At 59.7% G+C, this 23,431-nt stretch overlaps 3 protein-coding genes across 9 annotated transcripts in view; 1 reads left to right on the top strand and 2 right to left on the bottom strand.

Annotated features, from left to right (window-relative positions):
• Positions 1 to 459: 459 nt before the first annotated feature.
• Positions 460 to 23,431, bottom strand: part of S100A10 (S100 calcium binding protein A10) — a 109,427-nt gene continuing 86,455 nt past the window's right edge. Inside the window, exons 2-4 of one of the 4 annotated variants that reach the window (XM_084223058.1) lie at positions 4,880 to 4,914; positions 2,170 to 2,327; positions 460 to 1,319 (exon numbers count right to left, since the gene is read on the bottom strand). In XM_084223058.1, coding sequence (XP_084079184.1) covers positions 1,158 to 1,319; positions 2,170 to 2,301 — 294 coding nt within the window. In that variant the 5' untranslated portion in view covers positions 2,302 to 2,327; positions 4,880 to 4,914 and the 3' untranslated portion in view covers positions 460 to 1,157. Of the gene's footprint in view, positions 1,320 to 2,169; positions 2,328 to 4,879; positions 5,008 to 23,431 lie in introns of those variants that run through there. The other 3 variants (XM_084223056.1, XM_084223057.1, XM_084223055.1) reach the window with 3 other exon arrangements.
• On the top strand, positions 6,204 to 17,048 carry DEDD (death effector domain containing). The gene is made up of 5 exons (XM_084223052.1): positions 6,204 to 7,236; positions 11,454 to 11,817; positions 12,676 to 12,783; positions 13,571 to 13,717; positions 15,475 to 17,048. Exons 2-5 carry the CDS (start codon positions 11,460 to 11,462, stop codon positions 15,849 to 15,851), a joined length of 990 nt encoding a protein of 329 aa, XP_084079178.1. The 5' UTR covers positions 6,204 to 7,236; positions 11,454 to 11,459; the 3' UTR covers positions 15,852 to 17,048.
• NIT1 (nitrilase 1) lies at positions 17,260 to 23,398 on the bottom strand. 4 transcript variants are annotated; one of them, XM_084222923.1, is made up of 8 exons: positions 23,367 to 23,398; positions 22,754 to 22,834; positions 21,472 to 21,515; positions 21,148 to 21,373; positions 20,424 to 20,527; positions 20,011 to 20,144; positions 19,092 to 19,217; positions 17,260 to 18,412 (listed from the first exon to the last, which is right to left on the bottom strand). In XM_084222923.1, the coding sequence occupies exons 3-8, from the start codon at positions 21,503 to 21,505 to the stop codon at positions 18,134 to 18,136; spliced, it is 903 nt and encodes a 300-aa protein (XP_084079049.1). In that variant the 5' UTR covers positions 21,506 to 21,515; positions 22,754 to 22,834; positions 23,367 to 23,398; the 3' UTR covers positions 17,260 to 18,133. The 4 variants fall into 4 exon arrangements, with proteins under 4 accessions (XP_084079049.1, XP_084079047.1, XP_084079050.1 ...); XM_084222921.1 differs by lacking the exon at positions 23,367 to 23,398 and adding an exon at positions 23,313 to 23,356; XM_084222924.1 differs by lacking the exon at positions 21,472 to 21,515 and having other exon boundaries at positions 21,148 to 21,417; positions 23,367 to 23,397.

The raw sequence follows: 23,431 nt of genomic DNA, 5'->3' as shown, positions 1-23,431 counted from the left end.
AGATACCCTATAGAGCGATACCCTAGAGATACTCTATAGAGAGATACCCTATAGAGAGATAGATACCCTATAGATACCCTATAGAGAGATACCCTGCAGAGACCCTATAAGAACCCTATAGAGACCCTACAGAGCCCTTACAGAACCCTACAGAGACCCTACACAGACCCTGTAGAGCCCTATGGATCCTACACAGCCCTATGGAACCCTAGAGAGAGATACCCTATAGAGAGATACCCTATAGAGAGATGCCCTATGGAACCCTATAGAGACCCTATTGAGTCCCTACAGGGAACCTACAGATCCCCTATGGAACCCCATAAATCCCCTATAGAGACCCTATGGACCCCCCTGGACCCCACTGTCACCCCGCAGCCCCCAGTGTCCCCAGAGTGTCCCCAGAGTGTCCCCAAGAAGGCCGAGCGCCCCGGTTCATACAAAACCCCTTTATTGGGGGGTCAGGGCAGCACCCTGGGGTGGGGGCACCCATGGGGGGGTCGGGACCCCAAAGTGGGGTCAGGGAACACATTGAGGGTCAAGGGAGGATCTAAGGTGGGCTTGGGGGGCACCCATGGGTGGGGAGGGGGGCACCCATGGGTGGGGGGGGTCCTCAGCTTGCAATGGGGGGGGGGGTCAGGACCCCCGGGTGGGCTCAGGACCCTTGGGGGGAGGGGTCAGAACCCCAAAGGGGGACCAGGGCACACATTTAGGGTTAAAGGATGATCCAAGGTGGGTTTGGGATGACACCCCCGGGTGGGTGGGGGGCACCCCCGGGTGGGTGGGGGGCACCCATGGGTGGGTGGGGGTCTCAACCCCTCAGGGAGGGTCAGGATCTTTGGGGGAAAGGGTCAGAACCCCAAAGGTGGGGGATCCAGGCACACATTTAGGGTTAAGGGATGATCCAAGGCGGGTTTGAGGTGACACCCCTGGTGGGTGGGGGGCACCCCCGGGTGGGTGGGGAGCACCCATGGGTGGGTGGGGGTCTCAACCCCTCAGGGAGGGTCAGGATCTTTGGGGGAAAGGGTCAGAATCCCAAAGGGGGGATCAAGGCACACATTGAGGGTTAAGGGATGATCCAAGGCGGGTTTGGGGTGACACCCCCGGGTGGGTGGGGGGCACCCATGGGTGGGTGGGGGCACCCCTGGGTGGGCGGGGGCTCAGCGGCGGCCGCGCTGCTTCATGTGCTGCACGAAGTAGTCGTTGCAGGCGATGGTCAGCCCCGCCACCAGCGAGAAGAAGCCCTGGAAGCCGACGCGGCCGTCGCGGCTCTGCTCCACGTCCCGGAGAATGCGCTCCAGGGCGTTGGGGTCCCGCTGGTTCTGGGGGAAAAACGGGGGAAAACGGGTCAGAGCCTCAGTGGGAACGGGGTCAGAGCCTCAGTGGGAACGGGGTCAGATCCTAAATGGGAATGGGGTCAGACCCTCAATGGGAACGGGGTCAGAGCCTCAGTGGGAACGGGGTCAGACCCTAATGGGAACGGGGTCAGAGCCTCAGTGGGAATGGGGTCAGAGCCTCAGTGGGAACGGGGTCAGAGCCTCAGTGGGAACGGGGTCAGATCCTAAATGGGAATGGGGTCAGAGCCTCAATGGGAATGGGGTCAGATCCCAAATGATAACGGGGTCAGATCCCAAATGATAACGGGGTCAGATCCCACATGGGAACGGGGTCAGATCCCAAATGGGAACGGGGTCAGATCCCAAATGATAACGGGGTCAGACCCTAAATGGGAATGGGGTCAGACCCTAAATGGGAATGGGGTCAGATCCCAAATGATAACGGGGTCAGATCCCACATGGGAACGGGGTCAGATCTCACATGGGAACGGGGTCAGATCCCAAATGATAACGGGGTCAGATCCCACATGGGAACGGGGTCAGATCCCAAATGATAACGGGGTCAGATCCCACATGGGAACGGGGAGAATGGGGGAACCATGACCCCCTGATCCCAAGGTTGATGGGGTTTGATCCTGGGGTTCTTTAGCTCCCACTGTCTCATCCCATAGAGGCCATTCCATGGATCCCATCCCAGGGATCCCATCCCATCCCATGGACCCCATCCCATGGATCCCACCCCATCCCATTGATCCCATAGATGCCATCCCATGGATCCCACCCCACCCCATGGACCCCACAGATCCCCCCCCAGCCCCCCCAGAGGGGTGCCCACCTCCAGGAACCCCGGGAACTCCTTGTCCATGAGCGCCCTGAGGTCCTCCTTGGCCAGGTGCTCCTTGTCCCCCGCGTACTTGTGGAAGGTGAACATCAGCGTCTCCATGGCGTGCTCCAGCTGCGACGGCATCCTGCCCTGGGGCTGCCAAAATCCTGCTGGGAAACCCAAAAATCCCCATGGGAAACCCAAAATCCTGCTGGGAACACCAAAAATCCCAATGGGAAACCCAAAATCCTGCTGGGAAACCCAAAAATCCCCATGGGAAACCCCAAAATCCCAACGGGAACACCAAAATCCTGCTGGGAAACCCCAAAATCCCAATGGGGACACCAAAATCCTGATGGAAACCCCAAAATTCCTGATGGGAACACCAAAAATCCTGCTGGGAACACCAAAAATCCTGCTGGGAACACCAAAAATCCCAATGGGAAACCCAAAAATCCCAATGGGAAACCCAAAATCCTGCTGGGAACACCAAAATCCCAATGGGAAACCCAAAATCCTGCTGGGAACACCAAAATCCCAGTGGGAACCCCAAAAATCCCAATGGGAAACCCAAAATCCTGCTGGGAACACCAAAAATCCCAATGGGAAACTCAAAAATCCCAATGGGAACCCCAAAAATCCCAACGGGAAACCCAAAATCCTGCTGGGAACACCAAAAATCCCAATGGGAAACTCAAAAATCCCAATGGGAAACCCAAAAATCCCAATGGGTACACCAAAATCCTGATGGGAAACCCAAAAATCCCAATGGGAACACCAAAATGCTGCTGGGAACACCAAAATCCCAATGGGAACCCCAAAAATCCCAATGGGAAACCCCAAAATTCCAATGGAAAACCCCAAAATTCCTGCTGGGAACCCCAAAATCCTGCTGGGAAACCCCAAAATCCCAATGGGGACACCAAAATCCTGCTGGGAAACCCGAAATTCCTGATGGGAATGCCAAAATCCCGATGGGAACCTTAAAAATCCTGATGGTAAATCCAAAACTCCTGATGGGAAACCCGAATTCCAATGGGAAACTCAAAAATCCTGATGGGAACCTCAAAAATCCCAATGGGAACCCCAAATTCCCAGTGGGAACCTCAGAAATTGTGATGGGAAACCCCAAATTCCCAACGGGAAAGCAAAATTCCCCCTGCCACCCCCAAATTCCTCCTGGGACCCCCAAAATCTTCCTGAACACCCCAAAATTCCTCCTGGGACCCCCAAAATCTTCCTGAACACCACAAAATTCCTCCTGGGACCCCCAAATTCCTCCTGGGCTCCCCAAAATTCCTCCTGGATCCCCCAAATTCCCCCTGAACTCCCCAAAATTCCTCCTGGGACCCCCAAAATCCCACCTGGTTCCCCCAATGTTCCCCATGAACTCCCCAAAATTCCTCCTGGGATCCCCAAAATCCCACCTGGATCCCCCAAATTCCCCCTGAACTCCCCAAAATTCCTCCTGAGCCCCCCCAAATCTCTCCCGGACCCCCCAAAATCCCTCGAGGACGCCCCGAAATCCCTTCCCCGCCCCCTCCCGCGCCGCGGATTTTCCAGGAATGTCCGGGAATGCTCCGGGCGTGACTCAGCGCGGGGGGGACACGAGGGGGACACGTCCCGAGGGTGTGGCACTGTCCCCCCCCCTTTGGGGACACCCCGGTGACTCACGGGGAGGGGGCGGTCCCGCAGCCCCTCCCCCAGGACCCGCCTCAATTCCCTCCCCACCCCCCCCCAAAAAAAAAAAATCCTAAAAAAAAAAGAGGGATCCTCCCTAAAAGTGACCACGGAAAAAGGAGAAGATTTGAAAAAAAACGGGAACCGCCCCAAAAAGGAGGAACCTCCTCAAAAAAAGGAGGAATCCCCCCCAAAAAAAGAGGAATCCCCCCCAAAAAAGGAGGAACACCCCCAAAAGGAGGAACCCCTCCAAACGGGGAACCCCCTCCAAAAAGGAGAATCCCCCCAAAAAAGGGAATCTCCAAAAAAAGAGGAGCTCGCAAAATGACCCCCCCAAAAAAAGGGGGAGCCCCCCCCCCCGAAAAGTGACCCCCAGAAAAGGGGGACCCCCAAAGAAAGAGGAACACCCAAAAAAGGGAGAATCCCCCGAAAACAAGGGAACCACCCCAAAAAAGGAGGAACCCCCCCAAAAAGTGAGTCCCGGAATAGGGGAACCGCCCCAAGGAGGGGGAACCCCAAAAAAAGATGGAACCGCCCCAAAAGTGAATTTCCCAAAAGGGTGGGACCCCCAAAAAGGGGGTTTGGGGATGGAGACCCCCAAATTGGGGTCCCCCGAAGTGATGCTCAAAATTCCACCCCCTCCCCCCCAAAAAAAGGGGCGCGGGACCCCAAATTTGGGGGCAGGATTGATTCACCCCAAAATGGGATTTGGGGATGGAGATACCCCTAAAAACGGACACCGGGATGGGGCCCCCCGGTACCGGGCCGGGAGGGGGATCCCAAATTGGGATCTGGGGATGGGGTTCCCCATTTTTGGGGTGCGGGACCGAGCCCCCGTTCCCGTTACCGGGCGGGGAACCCCAAACCGGGATTTAAAGATAGAGTTCCCCATTGTGGGGTCCCCGACCGAGCCCCCGTTCCCGTTACCGGGAGGGGGACCCCAAACCGGGACTTAGACCCCAAGCCGGGATTTGGGGATGGGGTTCCCCAGTTTTGGGGTGCGGGAGCGACCCCCCGTTCCCGGGGTGCCGTTCTCACTCACCGTGCGGGTCTCGGTGCTCGGTGCCGGTGGCGGTGCGGGCAGTGCCGGGGCGCGGTCCGGCCCGGGATAGGCACGGCGGGGGCGGGCCGGACCGGGGGGCGCGGGGGGGGCACCGTGACTCACCGGGACCGCCCGGACACCGCCCGGGCACCGCGCCCCGCCCCGGGCCGGGCCCCCCAGCGCCTCCAGCGCCACCCGGGACAGCGGGGACACCCACCGGGACAGCGGGGACACCCACCGGGACCCCTCACGGACACCGGGGACCTCCCCCGAGATCCTCCCGGGACAGCGGGGACACCCCCTGGTTCTGTACCGGGACCCTCCCGGACACCGGGGACCACCCGGGAAGCGCCGGTGTGACCCTGGATAACCCCCCCGGTCCCTTCCCCGGTGTCCCCTCCCCGGTGTTCCCCCCCCCGGTGTCCCCTCCCCGGTGTTCCCCCCAACCCCGGGGGGCCTCACCGAGGTTCCCCGCCCCCCCGCCGTCCCCGGTTCGGGGCCCGGCGCCGCGGTGGCGCGTGCCGCGCTAATGACACTAATTACAATTACAATCGTTAATTGCCGCGCCCCGGGGCAGACGAGAGGGGGTGGGGAGGGGACGCTGAGGGGGAGGGGGACACACCCAGGTCACCCCCCCCACCCCCTTCCCCCCGTGTCCCCTCCCCGCCCTGCCTCAGTTTCCCCACCCAGGAAGGGGCAAAGGTGAAGGGCCCCACCCGTGGGTGGGGAGCGCTGGGGGGGACAGGGGGTGGCACTGCCCCCCTCCCCCGCCATTGTCCCCAAAGTGTCCCCGCCGCCCTCAGGACGGGCTCCTCCTCCTCCTCCCGCATTGTCCCCGTGCCCCTCCTGTTGTTCTCATCCCCCTCATCCCCCCTGACCCCATCTCCACCCATCTCTCCTCACCCCTTCCCAAAACGCCCCCCAAAAAAAAACCCCAAAACACCAAAAATCCTCAAAATCTCCTCAAACCCCCTCGCGCCCCCCTTGCTGCCCTCAGTTAAGATGGCGGCGCCTCCGCCTCACAATTTCCAAGATGGCGCCCGCGCCGCCACGCGGCCCCGCGCTGCCAGGCTGCCCTCACTCAAGATGGCGCCCGCCCCATGCTAATCAATAGCGCTGAAGCCAAAAGCAGTAACCCGGATGTAGCCGTCATCTTGCCCTCACCCAACATGGCGCCGCCCTCCCCGTGTTTCCCTATGGGCGTGAAGCCGCTGCGGGCGCTCGGGTGCCCGGATGTGGGCGCGGCTCCGCGGCGGGAAAGAGGGCGTGGCCTCGGCCTGCCGGAAGTTGCGTCAGGGCGGAGCCGCCCGCGGGGAGCGGGGAGCGGAGCGGACGGAGCCAAGATGGCGGCGCCGGGGCTGGGCCGGCCCTGAGGGGCCGTGAGGGGCCGTGAGGGGCCCCCGCGCTCGGCGGGCTGGGACGGGCCGCAGGGGGGGCCCCGCCGCTCCCCCCGCCGCTCCTCGCGACGCTGCCGCCGCCGGAACCTCCCCGGGGCCTGACCGGAGCCTCCCCGGGGGAGACGCGGGGCCTGCTCGGGGCCTTTTGCGGCCTTACCGGGGCCTCCCCGCGGCCTTTCGGGGCTCGGCGGGGCCGTTTGGGGCCTCCCCGGGGCCTCGCCGGGCCTTGACCGGAGCTTTTTGGGGTCGAACCGGACCCTTCCCGAGGCCTCCGGGGCCGAACCGGAGCTTTCAGGGCCTTTAACGGGGAGAGCCCCCCGGTGCCCCCGGTTTTGGTTCTTTCTCGCTGGAATTCGGGGCCGATTTCAGCCGAAATCGCGGCAAAATCGGATTTTTTTTTGTGTTTTTTTTTTTTGTTTGTATTTTGTTTATTTAACAGCGCTTTTCCCGTTTTTGTTTTTTTTAAATTTTTTTTTATTTTCCGGGATTTCGGCTCCTCCCGAGGGTCAGAAAATCCCAGGATTTGAGGCGCAGCAGGAACGGGATGAAATTCCAAGGATTTCTTCAGCCGAGCGAGGTTTTTTTGGTTTTTTTATTGCGGTTTTTGCTTTGAGCGAGCAAAATCCACGAGAAATCCGCGATCCAGGGAATTCCTGCCTCGGGAATGCCGGCCCTGGAACCGGGAATGACTTAAGGGCAACGCCTCGATAAATTATTAATTAGGAAATTAAAAATAATTTAAAATAGGGGTTTTTTTTTGGAGGGGGGGAAATTTTGGGAAAAATCCAGCAAGGACTGACAGCGCTCCGGGCCTCTGGAATCGCTGGAACTTTGGGAGACTCCGCGGGGATTTTTTTGGGTTTTTTTGGGAGATTTATTGGAAAGGAAAATCAAGGAGAAGGAAAAAAGGGATCGGAGATCGTTGAGAACGCCCGGGAGCCGGGATCGGGCACGGCTGAGGTGGGTCCGGGGGTTAATTTGGGATTTAATTAATTCGGGATTTAATTAATTTGGGATTTATCCGGGGGGGGGTGGGGCAAGGGAGGGATCCGGGGAAGGTCGGGATGGGTCTGGAGGGGGTAGGGATGGATCCAGGGATGGATCCAGAGGGTCCTGGTGGAGCTGGAGAGGTTCAGGATGGATCCAAGGATGGATCCAGAAGGTCCTGGTGGATCTGGAGAGGTTCAGGATGGATCCAGGGATGGATCCAGAGGGTCCTGATGGATCTGGAGAGGTCTGAGATGGATCTAAAGAGGTTTGGGATGGATCCAGAGGGTCCTGATGGATCCAAGGATGGATCCAGAAGGTCCTGGTGGAGCTGGAGAGGTTTGGGATGGATCCAAGGATGGATCCAGAGGGTCCTGGTGGAGCTGGAAAGGTTCAGGATGGATCCAAGGATGGATCCAGAAGGTCCTGGTGGAGCTGGAGAGGTTCAGGAGGGATCCAGGGATGGATCCAGAGGGTCCTGATGGATCTGGAGAGGTCTGAGATGGATCTAAAGGGGTTTGGGATGGATCCAGATGGTCTTGATGGATCTGGAGAGGTTCAGGATGGCACCAAGGATGGATCCAGAGGGTCCTGATAGATCTGGAGAGGTTCAGGATGGATCCAAGGATGGATCCAGAAGGTCCTGATGGATCTGGAGAGGTCTGAGATGGATCTAAAGGGGTTTGGGATGGATCCAGAGGGTCCTGGTGGATCTGGAGAGGTTTGGGATGGATCCTGGGAGGGATCCAGAGGGTCCTGATGGAGCTGGAGAGGTTCAGGATGGATCCAGAGAGGCTTGGAATGGATTCAGGGATGGATCCAGAAGGTCCTGATGGATCTGGAGAGGCTCAGGATGGATTCTGGGAAGTTTGGGATGGATCCAGAAGATCCTGGTGGATCCAGGAAGAGTCAGGATGGATCTGAAGAGGTTCAGGATGGATCCAGAGGGTCCTGATGGATCTGGAGAGGCCTGGGATGGATCCTGGGATGGATCCCAGGAGACTCAGGATGAATCTGGAAGCTCAGGATGGATCCAGGGAAGTTTGGGATGGATCAGGAGAGGCTCAGGAATTAAATTCCCACGTTCCCAGCTGGTTCCAGGGCTGGGAATTCCCAAATTCCCCTGGAAGAGCCGGTTTTCCCTGGGATGTTTTGTCAGGAGCTTCCTCCTCCTCCTCCTCCCTTCCCAGCCTCTGGAGCTCCTCTTCTTCCCAAAAATCCAAATTATTGGGGCTGGGAACGGATTCTTGGGAATTCCTGCTGGATTTAGGAGGTGAATTCATCAGAAAAAGGAGGAAAATTCTGGATTAATCCAAATTTTTCATGTTTTTTTTCCAAATTGTTTGGGAATTGTTCCTATCCCTGGGGGAGAAAGCTCACCTGGAGTCTCCCTCGTGTCCATTTCCCTCGGAAAATTCACCTAAAAATTGAGATTTTGGACTTTTCTCCCTACCCAGGCTGGGATTTTCTGGGATCATGTGGAATTCTGACAGTTTTGGCCTGGATTTAGTGAGAAAAATCCCAAAATATCTGCAGGGATCCCACGGGGCTGAGCCCTGGGAAGCTCCAGGAACTCGTTTTTCCCGTTTATCCCGAAATTATTTGAATGCTCCCGGAATTCTCTTCCTGGGAAAAGCCTCCAGAGTGGGGTGGGAGGGATTTCCTGAGAGATTCTGGGATCCTTGTGTTTTTCTGAGAGATTTTCCTGCTCCTTTCTGAGGAAAATCCAGGGATTTTTGGGATTTCCACCTCCCACCCCACTGGATTTTGGGATTTCAGGATTTTTAGGAACCATTGGAATCTCAGGATCTCCTCCATGGCCAGAATTCCCTGCTTGGAAATGAATTTAACAATTTTTGTGGATTTTTTTGGAAGTTTAATTCCCCAAGTTCCCCTTTCCCAGGAGTCAGCACTTCCATAAAACCTCAATTTTCCCAGATTTCTTTGGATTTTCAGGGAACTCCACACCAAATTCCAGCTTTTTTCTGGCTCCCACGGGAGGAAAACCATCCAGGATCATTCCAGGGGGATTGGTGCTGATGAATCCAAGCATTTTTTCCAATTTTTGTGCAATTCACCACCCAAATTCAGGGAGAAAGAGACATTTTAAGGAAAATTCCCTAAAAAAAGTGGGATCACAACACCAGGTGCTTCCCATTCCTGATTCCCCCCTGGAGCTGGGGCCAGGTTGTTTTTTCCAAGGATTTTTTGGGGAATTTCCTCCTTGGAGAGGAATTGGGGTGGGTGGGGGGTTCCTGTGGTGATCCCAATGTTTTCCCTTTGTTTGGGAGATTGTATCCAGGGAAAGGCCAGAGCCAGGGCCAGAGCAGGGATGGGGGTGGATTCAGGGAAAATCTTGGGATTGAGGTCCTGATGGAAAATCCCTGGGATTGGGGTCGAGATCCTGATGGAAAATCCCAGAGATTGGGGTCGGGATCCTGATGGAAAATCCCAGAGATAGGGGTCAGGATCCTGAGTGGATCCTGATGGAAAACACCTGGGATTGGGGTCAGGATCCCCATAGAAAACCCCTGGGATTTGGGTTGGGATCCTGAGTGGATTCCAGCAGAAAACCCCTGGGATTTGGGTTGGGATCCTGATAGAAAATCCCAGAGATTTGGGTTGGGATCCTGATGGAAATCCCTGGGATTGGGGTTGGGATCCCACTGGAAAATCCCTGGGATTGGGGTCGGGATCCTGATGGAAATCCCTGGGATTGGGGTTGGGATCCTGATGGAAATCCCTGGGATTGGGGTGGGGATCCTGATGGAAATCCCTGGGATTGGGGTTGGGATCCCCGTGTCCCCAGATGCCCATGGCGGGCCCAAAGCATGGCAGTGGCAGTGCCATGTCCCCCTGACCTTGTGTCCCATGTCCCCAGGTGCCCCTGTTGGGCCGGAAGCACAGTGGCAGTGCCACAGGTGGCACTGGTGGTGGTGGCAGGAGTGGCCGGAGGAGCTGGGCGAGCACAGGCAGGGCCACCACCAATGTGCTGTGGCAGTGATGGCCCTGTGCCACGTCCCCAGTCCCTGACCCAATGTCCCATTGTCCCCAGGTGCCCAGGGTGGGCCGGACACGCGGCACAGGCGGTGGCAGTGCCAGCGGTGGCACGGTGCCATGGCCCGAGGAGCTGGACAAGTGCGAGCAGGGGCTGTACTGACCCCGTGCCCCACTGACCCCATGGCTGACCCCATGTCCCCGTGTCCCTGTGTCCCCAGGTGCCCATGGCGGGCCGGAAGTGTGGCGCCAGCGGTGGCAGTGCCAGCAGTGGCACAGGGTCGGTGCCATGGACTGAGGAGCCGGGCGAGCACGAGCAGGGGCTGTACTGACCCTGTGCCCCACTGACCCCATGGCTGACCCCATGTCCCATTGTCCCCATGTCTGACCCCGTGTCCCCGTGTCCCATTGTCCCCAGGTGCCCATGGCGGGCCGGACGCATGGCACAGGCGGTGGCAGTGCCAGTGGCGGCCCGGTGCTGTGGCTGGAGAAGCCGGGCGAGCGCAAGCAGGGGCTGTACTGACCCTGTGCCCCACTGACCCCATGGCTGACCCCATGTCCCATTGTCCCCGTGTCCCCAGGTGCCCATGGCGGGCCGGAAGCATGGCACAGGCAGTGGCAGTGCCAGTGGCGGCCCGGTGCTGTGGCTGGAGAAGCCAGGCGAGCGCGAGCAGGGGCTGTACTGACCCCATGTCCCACTGACCCCGTGGCTGACCCCATGTCCCATTGTCCCCAGGTGCCCATGGCGGGCCGGAAGCGCGGCGCCGGCGGTGGCAGTGCCAGCGGTGGCACGGTGCTGTGGCTGGAGAAGCCAGGCGAGCGCGAGCAGGGCCTGCACTGACCCCATGTCCCATTGTCCCCATGGCTGACCCCGTGTCCCCGTGTCCCCAGGTGCCCATGGCGGGCCGGAAGTGCAGCACCAGTGGTGGCAGTGCCAGCGGTGGCACGGTGCTGTGGCTGGAGAAGCCGGGCGAGCGCGAGCAGGGGCTGCATCAACCCCATGTCCCATTGTCCCCATGGCTGACCCCGTGTCCCCAGGTGCCCATGGCGGGCCGGACGCATGGCACAGGCGGTGGCAGTGCCAGCGGTGGCACGGTGCTGTGGCTGGAGAAGCCGGGCGAGCGCGAGCAGGGCCTGCACTGACCCCATGTCCCATTGTCCCCATGGCTGACCCCGTGTCCCCATGTCCCCAGGTGCCCATGGCGGGCCGGAAGCGCGGCGCCGGCGGTGGCAGTGGCAGCGGTGGCGCGGGCGGCGCGGTGCCGTGGCCCGAGGAGCCGGGCGAGCGCGAGCAGGGGCTGTACTCGCTGCACCGCATGTTCGACATCGTGGGCGCGCAGCTGACGCACCGCGACGTGCGCGTGCTCTCCTTCCTCTTCGTGGACGTGCTGGACGAGGCCGAGCGCGGCCGCATCCGCTCGGGCCGCGACTTCCTGCTGGCCCTGGAGCGCCAGGGCCGCTGCGACGAGAGCAACCTGCGGCAGCTGCTGCAGCTGCTGCGCATCATCACCCGCCACGACCTGCTGCCCTACGTCAGCCTCAAGAGACGGCGCCCTGGTGAGTGCCCGTCGCGATATGTCGCGATCTATCGCGATATACGGGGTGATATCGGGGTATTGGGGTGACATCATCACCCGCCACAACCTGCTGCCCTACGTCAGCCTCAAGAGACGGCGCCCCGGTGAGTGCCCGTTGCGATATGTCGCGATATACGGGGTGATATGGGGCTATTGGGGTCGCATCATCACCCGCCATGAGCCACTGGCCTATGGCAGCCTCAAGAGACGGCGCCCTGGTGAGTGCACATTGCAATATATCGCGATATATGGGGTGATATCGGGGTGATGTCATCGCCCGCCACGACCTGCTGCCCTACGTCAGCCTCAAGAGACGGCGCCCCGGTGAGTGCCCGTCGCGATATATCACAATATACAGAGTCGCTGTGGCGATATACAGGGTGATATTGGGGTATTGGGGTGACATCATCACCTGCCATGAGCTGCTGCCCTACGTCAGCCTCAAGAGATGGCGCCCCGGTGAGTGCCAGTCGCGATAGATCGCAATATATGGGGTGATATTGGGGTATTGGGGTGACATCATCACCCGCCACGACCTGCTGCCCTCTGTCAGCCTCAAGAGACGGCGCCCCGGTGAGTGCCTGGTGCGATGTATCGCGATATACAGGGTTGCTGTCACGACGACGGGGTGACTGTCACAATGTATCGGAGTATTGGGGTCACATCATCACCTTTTCCTGTGCCATCCTGGTGCCATACTGGTGTCACTCCCTGATGTCCCGGTGTCACTCCTGATGTCCCGGTGCCATCCCGGTGCCATTCCCGTGTCACTCCCTGATGTCCCGGTGCCATCCCGGTGCCGTTCCCGTGACGTTCCCGTTCCCGTTTCCGTTCCCAGTGTGCCCAGACCTGGTGGACAAGTACCTGGAGGAGACGTCCATCCGCTACGTCACCCCCCGCGCGCCCGGGGGGGCCCCGCCCGGCCTCGGCCACCCCCACAAATCAGGTACGGACCCCTGGTGTCACTGTCACCCCCCTTTGGGGTCGTTGTCACCCTTTGGGGTCACTGTCACCTTCATTTGGGGTCATCGTCACCCTTTGGGGTCACCGTCCCTTTCTGGGGTCATTGTCACCCCCATTTGGGATCATTGTGACCCCCTCCTTTGGGGTCATCACCCCCATTTGGGATCTTCACCCTCTTTTGGGGTCACTGTCCCCTTTCGGGGACACCAGCCCCCCGTGGGATCATTGCCGCCATTTGGGGTCACCACCCTCCTTGGGATCATCCCAAAGTTCCCGACCCCAGAGCCTCCCAGGGCTCTGGGTTTGGGGGACTGTGCCCAGATCTGAGGGATGGATTTGGGGTCTGTGGGGTTGGATTTGGGGTCTGTGGGGTCGGGTTTGGGGTCACTAACCCCATCTGTCCCCGTGTCCCAGTGCCTGCCCCCCACCTGTCCCTGTGCTGCCCCCAGGATGGGGTTTGGGATGGGTTTGGGGTTCCCTGGATGGATTTGGGGTCTCTGGGGTCACTGACCCTGTCTCTCCCCTGTCCCAGTGCCTGCCCCCCATCCATCCCTGTGCTGCTCCCAGGATGGGGTTTGGGGTTCCCTGGATGGGTGTGGGGTCTGTGGGGTCGGGTTTGGGGTCACTGACCCCGTCTCTCCCTGTCCCAGTGCCTGCCCCCCACCCGTCCCTGTGCTGCCCCCAGGATGGGGTTTGGGGTTCCCTGGATGGGTGTGGGGTCTGTGGGGTCGGATTTGGGGTCACTAACCCTGTCTGTCCCCATATCCCAGTGCCTGCCCCCCACCCGTCCCTGTGCTGCCCCCCGGGGGGGGCCCAGCTGGGCCCCAAGCGCCCGGGCCGGGCCCGGAGCCTCCTCGGGAGCCAACGGAAGCGCAGGAAGTCAGCGACCCCCGACCCCAAGGAGAAACAGACCTGCGGTGAGAGGGGCTTTGGGGTTGGGGCTGGGGCTGGGGGAGTTCCTGCAATTGGGGCAATCCCTGGAATTGTGAGACATCCCAGGACCGGGAAGATTTGCACTTGAGGGGGGAATTATTGAGTGAGGAGCCCCATGAGGAGGAAAATCCCCCCACACTCCATCAACCCCAGAACTCCCTTTCCCCACACTTCCTCCCAATCTAAGACCTTTAAACCTCACATTTCCCCCAATCCCAAACCCCCTAAACCTCACATCCCCTCAATCCCTAAACCCCCCGTTTCCACCCCAGTCCCAAACCCCTTAAACTCCACATTCCCCCCAGTCTCAGACCCCACATTCCCCCAATCTCAAATGCCCTGCAATCCCTAAACCTCACATTTCCCCCAGTCCCTAAACCCCAGATTTCCCCCCAGTCACAATCCCCCTAAACCCCACAGCCCCCAATCCTGAACCCCCCTGTTTTCCCCCCAATCCCAACCCCCTAAACCTCACATTCCCCAATCCCAAACCCCACATCCCTCCAATCCCAACCCCCCAAACCCCACAGCCCCCAATCCCAAACCCCACACTCCCCAATCCCAAACCCCACAGCCCCCAATCCCAACCCCCTAAACCCCACACCCCCCAATCCCAAACCCCACATCCCCCACCCCCAACCCCCCCAAACCCTACACCCCCAAACCCCACATCCCCCAATCCCAAACCCCACATCCCCCAATCCCAAACCCCACACCCCCCAATCCCAAACCCCACATTCCCCAATCCTAAACCCCACATTCCCCAATCCCAAACCCCACACCCCCCAATCCCAAACCCCACATTCCCCAACCCCAAACCCCCAATCCCAGCCCCCCAAACCCCACACCCCCAATCCCAAACCCTACACCCCCAAACCCCACACCCCCCAATCCCAAACCCTACATCCCCAAACCCCACACCCCCCAATCCCAAACCCCACATTCCCCAATCCCAAACCCCACAGCCCCCAAACCCCACACCTCCAATCCCAAACCCCACATTCCCCCAATCCCAAGCCCCCTAAACCCCACACCCCACATCCCCCAATCCCAAACCCCACATCCCCCAATCCCAAACCCCACACCCCCAATCCCAAACCCCACATTCCCCAAACCCCACATTTCCCCAATCCCAAGCCCCCTAAACCCCACACCCCACATTCCCCCAATCCCAAACCCCACACCCCCCAATCCCAAACCCCACATTTCCCCAATCCCAAGCCCCCTAAACCCCACACCCCACATTCCCCCAATCCCAAACCCCACACCCCCCACCCCCAAACCCCACATTCCCCAATCCCAAACCCCACATCCCCCAACCCCAAACCCCACATTCCCCAATCCCAAACCCCACACCCCCCAACCCCCAACTCCCCCAAACCCTACACTCCCAAACCCCACATTCCCCCAATCCCAAACCCCCTAAACCCCACACCCCACATTCCCCAAATCCCAAACCCCACACCCCCAATCCCAAACCCCACAGGCCCCAACCCTAATCCCGTTTCCCTAAACTCCACATCCCCCAATCCCAAACCCCACACCCCCCAATCCCAACCCACCCAAACCCCACATTCCCCAATCCCAAACCCCACATTCCCCCAATCCCACACCCCACATTCCCCAATCCCAAACCCCCCAAACCCCCAATCCCACACCCCACATTCCCCCAATCCCAAACCCCACATCCCCCAACCCCAATCCCCCCAGCCCCGCGGTGACCCCGCTGTCCCCTCCGCAGACATCCGCCTGCGCGTGCGCGCCGAGTACTGCCAGCACGACTCCGCCCTGCACGGCAACGTCTTCTCCAACAAGCAGGACCCTCTGGAGCGCCAATTCGAGCGCTTCAACCAGGCCAACACCATCCTGAAATCCCGGGATTTGGGCTCCATCATCTGCGACATCAAATTCTCGGAGCTCACCTACCTCGACGCCTTCTGGCGGGATTACATCAACGGCTCGCTGCTGGAGGCGCTCAAGGGCGTCTTCATCACGGACTCGCTCAAACAGGCCGTGGGCCACGAGGCCATCAAGCTGCTGGTCAACGTGGACGAGGAGGATTACGAGCTGGGCCGCCAGAAACTCCTCAGGAACTTGATGCTCCACACGGCTCCCTGAGGGATCCAACGCCCCCGCTTTGGGTTTTTGTTGGTTTCGGTTTTTTTTTTTTTGGGATTTTCTGGTTTTTTCCCCTCGATTCTTCGGCAGAGCGCGCTGACGGATTTGGGGAGGGTTGGAGGTGTGGGGGATTCCGGGATTTGGAGCGTTTTGGGGTTCCTGATGGGTTCTCCTTGTGTTTTCCATGGGGTTTCCCTCCTGTTTTTTCTTTTGTATCCATTAAAAATGGTGATGAAAAGGCAAAAATCCCATTGGTGCGACACGCTGGGATTTGGGGATTTGGGGTGTGGAATATTCCAGAATTCCTCACTTTTCCTGTCAATTCCTCCTTGTGTTTTCCATGTTTTCTCCCTGTTTTCTTTTCTTTTTGTATCCACTAAAAATGGTGATGAAAAGGCAAAAATCCCATTGGTGGAACACACTGGGACTTGGGGATTTGGAGTGTGGAATATTCCAGAATTCCTCGCTTTGTCCTGTCAATTTCTCCTTGTGTTTTCCATGTTTTCTCCCTGTTTTCTTTTCTTTTGTATCCCTTAAAAATGGTGATGAAAAGGCAAAAATCCCATTGGTGGAACACACTGGGACTTGGGGATTTGGAGTGTGGAATATTCCAGAATTCCTCGCTTTGTCCTGTCAATTTCTCCTTGTGTTTTCCATGTTTTCTCCCTGTTTTCTTTTCTTTTGTATCCCTTAAAAATGGTGATGAAAAGGCAAAAATCCCATTGGTGGAACACACTGGGAATTGGGGTTGGGAATATTCCAGAATTCCTCACTTTTCCTGTCAATTCATCTTTGTGTTTTCCATGTTTTCTTCCTATTTTCTTTTCTTTTTTTATCCATTAAAAATGGTGATGAAAAGGCAAAAATCCCATTACGGGTGTGGAATATTCCAGAATTCCTCACATTTTTCCTATCAAACTTCTCCCTCTTCTTGTGTTTTCCATGATTTTTCCTCTTTTGTATCCATTAAAAATGGCCAAAAAAAAGGGTAAAAAAAAAAAAATCTCATTTTAAGAACCTAAGGGACACTGGTCTCTTAGGGATTTGGGGATTGGGGTTTTGGAATATTCCAGAACTCCTCGTTTTCCTTATCCAATTCCTCCTCCTTGTATTTTCCATGTTTTTTTCCCCTCATTTTTCCCTCTTTTATATCCATTAAAAAAAACAACAAAAAGCAAATGGCAATTTCCCCCCAAATTCCCATTTTCCTCCCCAAAATCCCTGGTTCTTCCCCCCAAAAAAATCCCATTTTCCCCCAAAACCAAACAGGGATGGAGTTTTTTTTCCCATTTTCCTTGTTTTTTCCCCCATTCCCACCCCAAAATTCCTCCAGGCTTTTGCATCGTGTTCTGGGATTCTGTATTTTTCAATTTTTAATAGAAATAAATTCCTCCCCACCCCAGAACCCCTAAAAAAGGAGGAGTCCCCCACCCAAAAAAAAGCAGAAATCCCTTTTGGGGACAAAAGTGCTGATTCAGTGCAAATTTGGGGGTGAATTGTTGCAGATTTTGGGGTGAATTGGGGCAGATTTGGGGCTGATTTTGGGTCAATTTGAAGCAGATTTGGGGTTGATTTTGAGGCAGATTCAGAGCAGATTTGGGTCTCCCCAAAAAAGAAGGGGGACACCTTGTGCTGTTTCACTTTGAGGACAAAAAGGCTGATTTGGAGAACATTTGATGTAAATTGGAGCAGATTTGGGGTCAATTTTGGGCTAAATTGATGCAGAATTGGAACAAATTTGGGGCTGAATTGGGACCCCAAAAAAGAGTGGGGACCCCAAAAGGAGAGCAGGGAAGACACGTTGTTGTCATTTCATTTTGGGGACAAAAAGGCAGATTTGGGGCTGATTCAGGGCTGAATTGGTGCAGATTTGGGACTGATTTGAGGAGATTTGGGGCTGATTTGGGACCCCCAATAAAGAAAGAGAGGACACATTGTGCCATTCCATTTTGGGGACAAAAAGGGCAGATTTGAGACAGATTTGGGACCCTCAAAAAGAGCAGGGAGGACATATTGTGCCATTCCATTTTGGGGACAAAAAGGACAGATTTGGGACAGATTTGGGGCTGAATTGGTGCAGATTTGGGACAGATTTGGGGCTGAGTTGGTGCAGATTTTGGGGCTGATTTGGGGGAGTATTTGGGGCTGATTTAGGGCTGAATTGATGGAGATTTGGGGCTGATTTGGGACCCCCAATAAAAGAAGGGAGGGCACATTGTGCCATTCCATTTTGGGGACACAAAAGCAAACCCGGTGCAAATTCCGCCGTTGCCCCGGTGCCATCATGTCCCCGGTGTCCCCGGTGTCCCCGTCAGGGTCCCGTAGATGTCCCCACGGCGGTGGCCGTGCACGGGCAGGTCCCTGCGCACCTGCTCCAGGTAGGCCAGGTCGATGTGGGCCAGGCAGAGCCCCGGCCCCTCGTGGCACTGGGCCACCACGGCGCCCCAGGGATCGGCCACCAGCGAGTGGCCGAAGGAGGCGCGGGCGGCGTTGTGCCGGCCGGTCTGAGCCGCCGCCACCACGTAGCACTGGCACTCGATGGCACGGGCACGCAGCAGCACCTGGGGGACAGTGCTGTCACCAGGGGGGACATGGGGGGCACAGGGGGCACGGGCACGCAGCAGCACCTGGGGACAGCACTGTCACCAGGGGGGACATGGGGGGCATGGGCACGCAGCAGCACCTGGGGGACAGCGCTGTCACCAAGGGGGACATGGGGAGCACAGGGGGCCCGCAGCAGCACCTCGGGGACAGTGCTGTCACCATGGAGGGCACAGGGGGCACGGGCACGCAGCAGCACCTGGGGGACAGTGCTGTCACCAGGGGGGACATGGGGGGAACAGGGGGCACGGGCACGCAGCAGCACCTGGGGGACAGCGCTGTCACCAGGGGGGACATGGGGCACGGGCACACAGCAGCACCTGGGGGACAGCGCTGTCACCAGGGGGCATGGGCACACAGCAGCACCTGGGGGACAGTGCTGTCACCAGGGGGGACAGGGGGCACAGGCATGCAGCAGCACCTGGGGGACAATGCTGTCCCCAAGCACCCCAGGGCATCCCCAGCTCCCTCATGGGTATCCCCAGCTCCCTCCATTGAGTGTCTCCAACCCCCACATGGGTGTCCCCAAACCCCCGTCAGGGGTGTCCCCAGCCCCCCCAGGGGTGTCCCCAAGCCCCCCCAGGGGTGTTCCCAGCTCCCCATGGGTGTCCCCAAGCCCCCCCAGGGGTGTCCCCTCACCTCCCAGTGCGCAGCTCCGGTGGGGACGGTGAAGGCCGAGGGGAAGGTCAGGATTTGGGCACCGGCCCCGCGCAGGGCCTGGGCCAGCTCCGGGAAACGCAGGTCATAGCACACGGCCAGCCCCAGCTGGGGGGACAGTGAGGGGACATTGGGGACACCCTGGGACAGCCCTGGGGACATCCTGGGACAGCCTAGGGGACATGGGGAGGATCAGGGGTCAGGGCAGGGCCAGCTCCAGGACCCACAGCCTGTAGCACACGGCCAATTCCAGCTGTTTTATGGGAATACCAGGGGTCAGTGAGGGCAGGGGACACTTGGGGACACCCTGGGGATATGCAGGGACACCCTGGGATGCCCAGGGACACTTAGGGACACCCTTGGGCACTGTGGGGTCAGGGGTTGGGTTTAGAGCTGGGGTCAGGATTAGGGCAGGGCCTGCTCTGGGTACCACAGGCGGTATGGCAAACCCTGTGCCCAAGTTTTTTTGGGAATATGTGGGATCAGTGAAGGCAGGAGACACTTGGGGACACCCTGGGACACCCAGGGACACTTAGGAACACCCCTGGGCACTGTGGGGTCAGGGGCTGGGTTTAGGGTTGGGATCAGGACTAGGGCAGGGCCAGCTCCGGGTACCACAGGCTGTGGCACACAACCAACCCCAGCTTTTTCTGGGAGTACCAGGGGTCAGTGAAGGCAGGGGACACTTGGGGACACCCTGGGGACATGGAGGGACACCCAGAGACACCCCTGGGCACTGTGGGGTCAGGGGTTGAGTTTAGGGTTGGGGTCAGGACTAGGGCAGGGCCTGCTCCGGGTACCACTGTGGCACACAACCAACCCCAGCTTTTTCTGGGAACACCAGGGATCAGTGAAGGCAGGGGACACTTGGGGACAGCAGGGGACACGGGCAGGGCCGTACCTTGCCCACGGGGGTGTCGATGGGGGGCAGCAGCTCCTGGCCAGGGTTGGTGAAGGAGCTCTCGCACAGCGCCGGCTGCCCCGGCAGCGCCGCGTCAAACAGGTGCAGCTTGCGGTACGCGGCCACCAGTGCACCTGGGGACAGCCACAGCGGGGTTGGGGACAGTGGGGACAGCCAGCATCACGGCTGGGGACAGCCACAGCAGGGTTGGGGACAGCCACAGCAGGGTTGGGGACAGTGGGGACAGCGACGGACTGGGAACAGTGCAGGAACGTGGCCACCAGCGCGCCTGGGGACAGACACAAGGATTGGGGACAGTGGGGACAGCCAGGGGTTGGGAATGTTGGGGACAGAGGGACTGGGGATCTGGGGGACACAGGGGTGGCACAGGGCTCAGGAAGGCCGTGTCCCACCCGAGTTGTCCAGCAGCAGGTGACAGTTGTAGATCCGGCCGGTGCTGTCCCAGTCCTGGCCACGCTCGTGGAAGCCCCCGAGGGAGAGCCACACGTCACACTCCCTGGGGACAGAGTGACATTGCCTGGGGACATGGAGTGACACTCCCTAGGGACACAGAGTGACACTGCCTGGGGACACACAGTGACACTCCCTGGGGACAGAGTGACATCCCCTGGGGACACACGCAGTGACACTCCCTGAAGACAAAGTGACATCTCCTGGGGACACACAGTGACACTCCCTGGGGACAGAGTGACATTGCCTGGGGACACAGAGTGACATCCCCTGGGGACACACAGTGACACTCCCTGGGGACAGAGGACATCCCCTGGGGACACACGCAGTGACACTCCCTGAAGACAGAGTGACATCTCCTGGGGACACACAGTGACATTCCTTAAGGATGCATGTCACATTCCCTGGGGACACAGAATGACATTCCCTGGGGACACATGGTCACATTCCTTGGACACACACACAGTGACATCCCCTGGGGACACACACAGTCACATTCCCTGGACACACACAGTGACATCCCCTGGGGACACACACAGTCACATTCCTTGGACACACACAGTCACATTCCCTGGACACACACCGTGACGTCCCCTGGGGACACACGGTCACATTCCCTGGACACACACACGGTGCCACCCCCGGTGCCACCCGCGCTGTCCCCACCTGGCCAGCTGGCGGTAGCGCCCCACGGTGTCCCCGTGCAGTGGCTCTGCCAGCGCCAGGCTGTGCTGGGGACTGTCCCCGATGAAGTCGAAGCCCTCGGGCAGGAACACGGCGCGGGCCCCCATGGCCGCCGCGCGCCGCACCAGCGCCGAGCACTGCCGCCAGTTGTGCTCCTTGTCCGCCGTGGATGTCACCTGGGCCACCGCCACCAGCCCGCCCGGGGGGCCTGGGGACACCGCGGGGTCTGGGGGAGCTGCCATGGCCGTGGGGCTGCGGGGAGGGGACACTGTGAGGGACATGGAGAGACATGGGACACCGAGGGGCCTGGGGACACCGCGGGGTCTGGGGGCGCTGCCATGGCCGCGGGGCTGCGGGGAGGGGACACTGTGAGGGACATGGAGGGACAGGGGGACACTGAGGGGTCTGGGGGTGCTGCCATGGCCGCGGGGCTGCGGGGAGGGGACACTGTGAGGGACATGGAGGGACAGGGGGACACTGAGGGGTCTGGGGGTGCTGCCATGGCCGCGGGGCTGCGGGGAGGGGACACTGTGAGGGACATGGGGACACTGAGGGGCCTGGGGACACCGTGGGGTCTGGGGACACTGCCATGGCTGTGGGGCTGCGGGGAGGGGACACTGTGAGGGACATGGAGGGACATGGGACACCGAGGGGCCTGGGGACACCGCGGGGTCTGGGGACGCTGCCATGGCCGTGGGGCTGTGGGGAGGGGACACTGTGAGGGACTTGGAGGGACAGGGGGACACTGAGGGGTCTGGGGGCGCTGCCATGGCTGTGGGGCTGCGGGGAGGGGACACTGTGAGGGACATGGAGGGACATGGGACACCGAGGGACCTGGGGGTGCTGCCATGGCCGTGGGGCTGTGGGGAGGGGACACTGTGAGGGACTTGGAGGGACAGGGGGACACCAACGGGTCTGGGATGCTGCCATGGCCGTGGGGCTGTAGGAACAGTGTGAGGGACCCAGAGAGACAGGGGGACACCAACGGATCTGGGGACACCGAGAGGCCTGGGGACACTGACTGGTCTGGGGACATCAATGGGCCTGGGGACACTGCGGGGTCTGGGGGCGCTGCTATGGCCACAGGGCTGCGGGGAGGGGACACTGTGAGGGACCCATAGGGACAGAGGGACACTGCGGGGTTTGGGGACACCGTGGGGCCTGGGGACACTGAGGGGTCTGGGGGCACTGCCATGGCTGTGGGGAGGGGACGGACAAGGTGACACCTCAGTGGAGCACGGACACCGCAATGGGGACTGGGGGACACCACCATCACTGCAGGGCTGTGGGGAGGGGACCCAGAGGGGACCTCAGAGGGACTGGGGACATCACTGTGGCCAGGCCACTGTAGGGTGGGGACACCAAGGGCACCTCATGGGGACTGGGGTCACCCCATGGGACACCTCAAAGGGATTGGGGTCACCCTATGGGCACTGGGGTCACCCCCTTGGGGACAGGGACACCCCCAGGTGACCCTGTGGGGAGCAGGGTCACCCACCTAGGGTCACCCTCAGCCCCCCCTGGGGTTTTTGGGGTCCCCCCTGGGGTTTTTGGGGTCCCCCCTGGGGTTTTTGGGGTCCCCCCGTACCTGCCCGTGGTGCTGGAGCTCTGGGGGGCTCTCGAGGCTCTCGGGGGGCAGCACAGCAGGGCCCGAGGGGCCACCCTCAGCCTGGGGGGGGGACACCCCAAATTGGGGAGGGGTCACACGGCTGGGGGGGGACCTGGAACCCCCCCAAAACTGCCCCAAACCCCCCCAAACTACCCCAGGTGTGACCCCAAACTGCCCCCTGACCCCCCCAAATGTCCTCAGCTGCCCCACTTTTGATCCCAAAGTACCCAACCCCCCCAAAAACTGCTCCCAGACCCCCCAAACTGCCCCAAAACTGCCCCAAAGACCCCCAGAACTACTCCAGACCCCCCCAAACTGCCGCAAACACCCCCAAAACTATCCCAGACCCCCTCAAACTGCCCCGAACACCCCCAAAACTATCCCAGACCCCCTCAAACTGCCCCGAACACCCCCAAAACTGGCCCAATTTGGACCCCAAACTACCCCCAGCCCTCCAAACCGCCCCCCCACCTGTCCCCAACCCCCAAACCCCCTTTTCCCCCCACTTTTCCCCCGTTTTCCGCCCCCATTCCCGCACATTCCCCGCCGGCGGCACCGCGGCCAAAGTCCCCCCCTCAGGCGCTGCCCTCACCCAAGATGGCGCCGCCGCCGCCTCACCCGCACCCAAGATGGCGGCCGGAAGTGGCGGCGCGGCTC

The sequence above is a fragment of the Fringilla coelebs genome, assembly GCF_963513975.1.
Source record: "Fringilla coelebs genome assembly, chromosome: 29".
Taxonomy (NCBI): Eukaryota; Metazoa; Chordata; class Aves; order Passeriformes; family Fringillidae; genus Fringilla; species Fringilla coelebs.
This window is presented reverse-complemented; position numbering and strand designations above follow the sequence as displayed.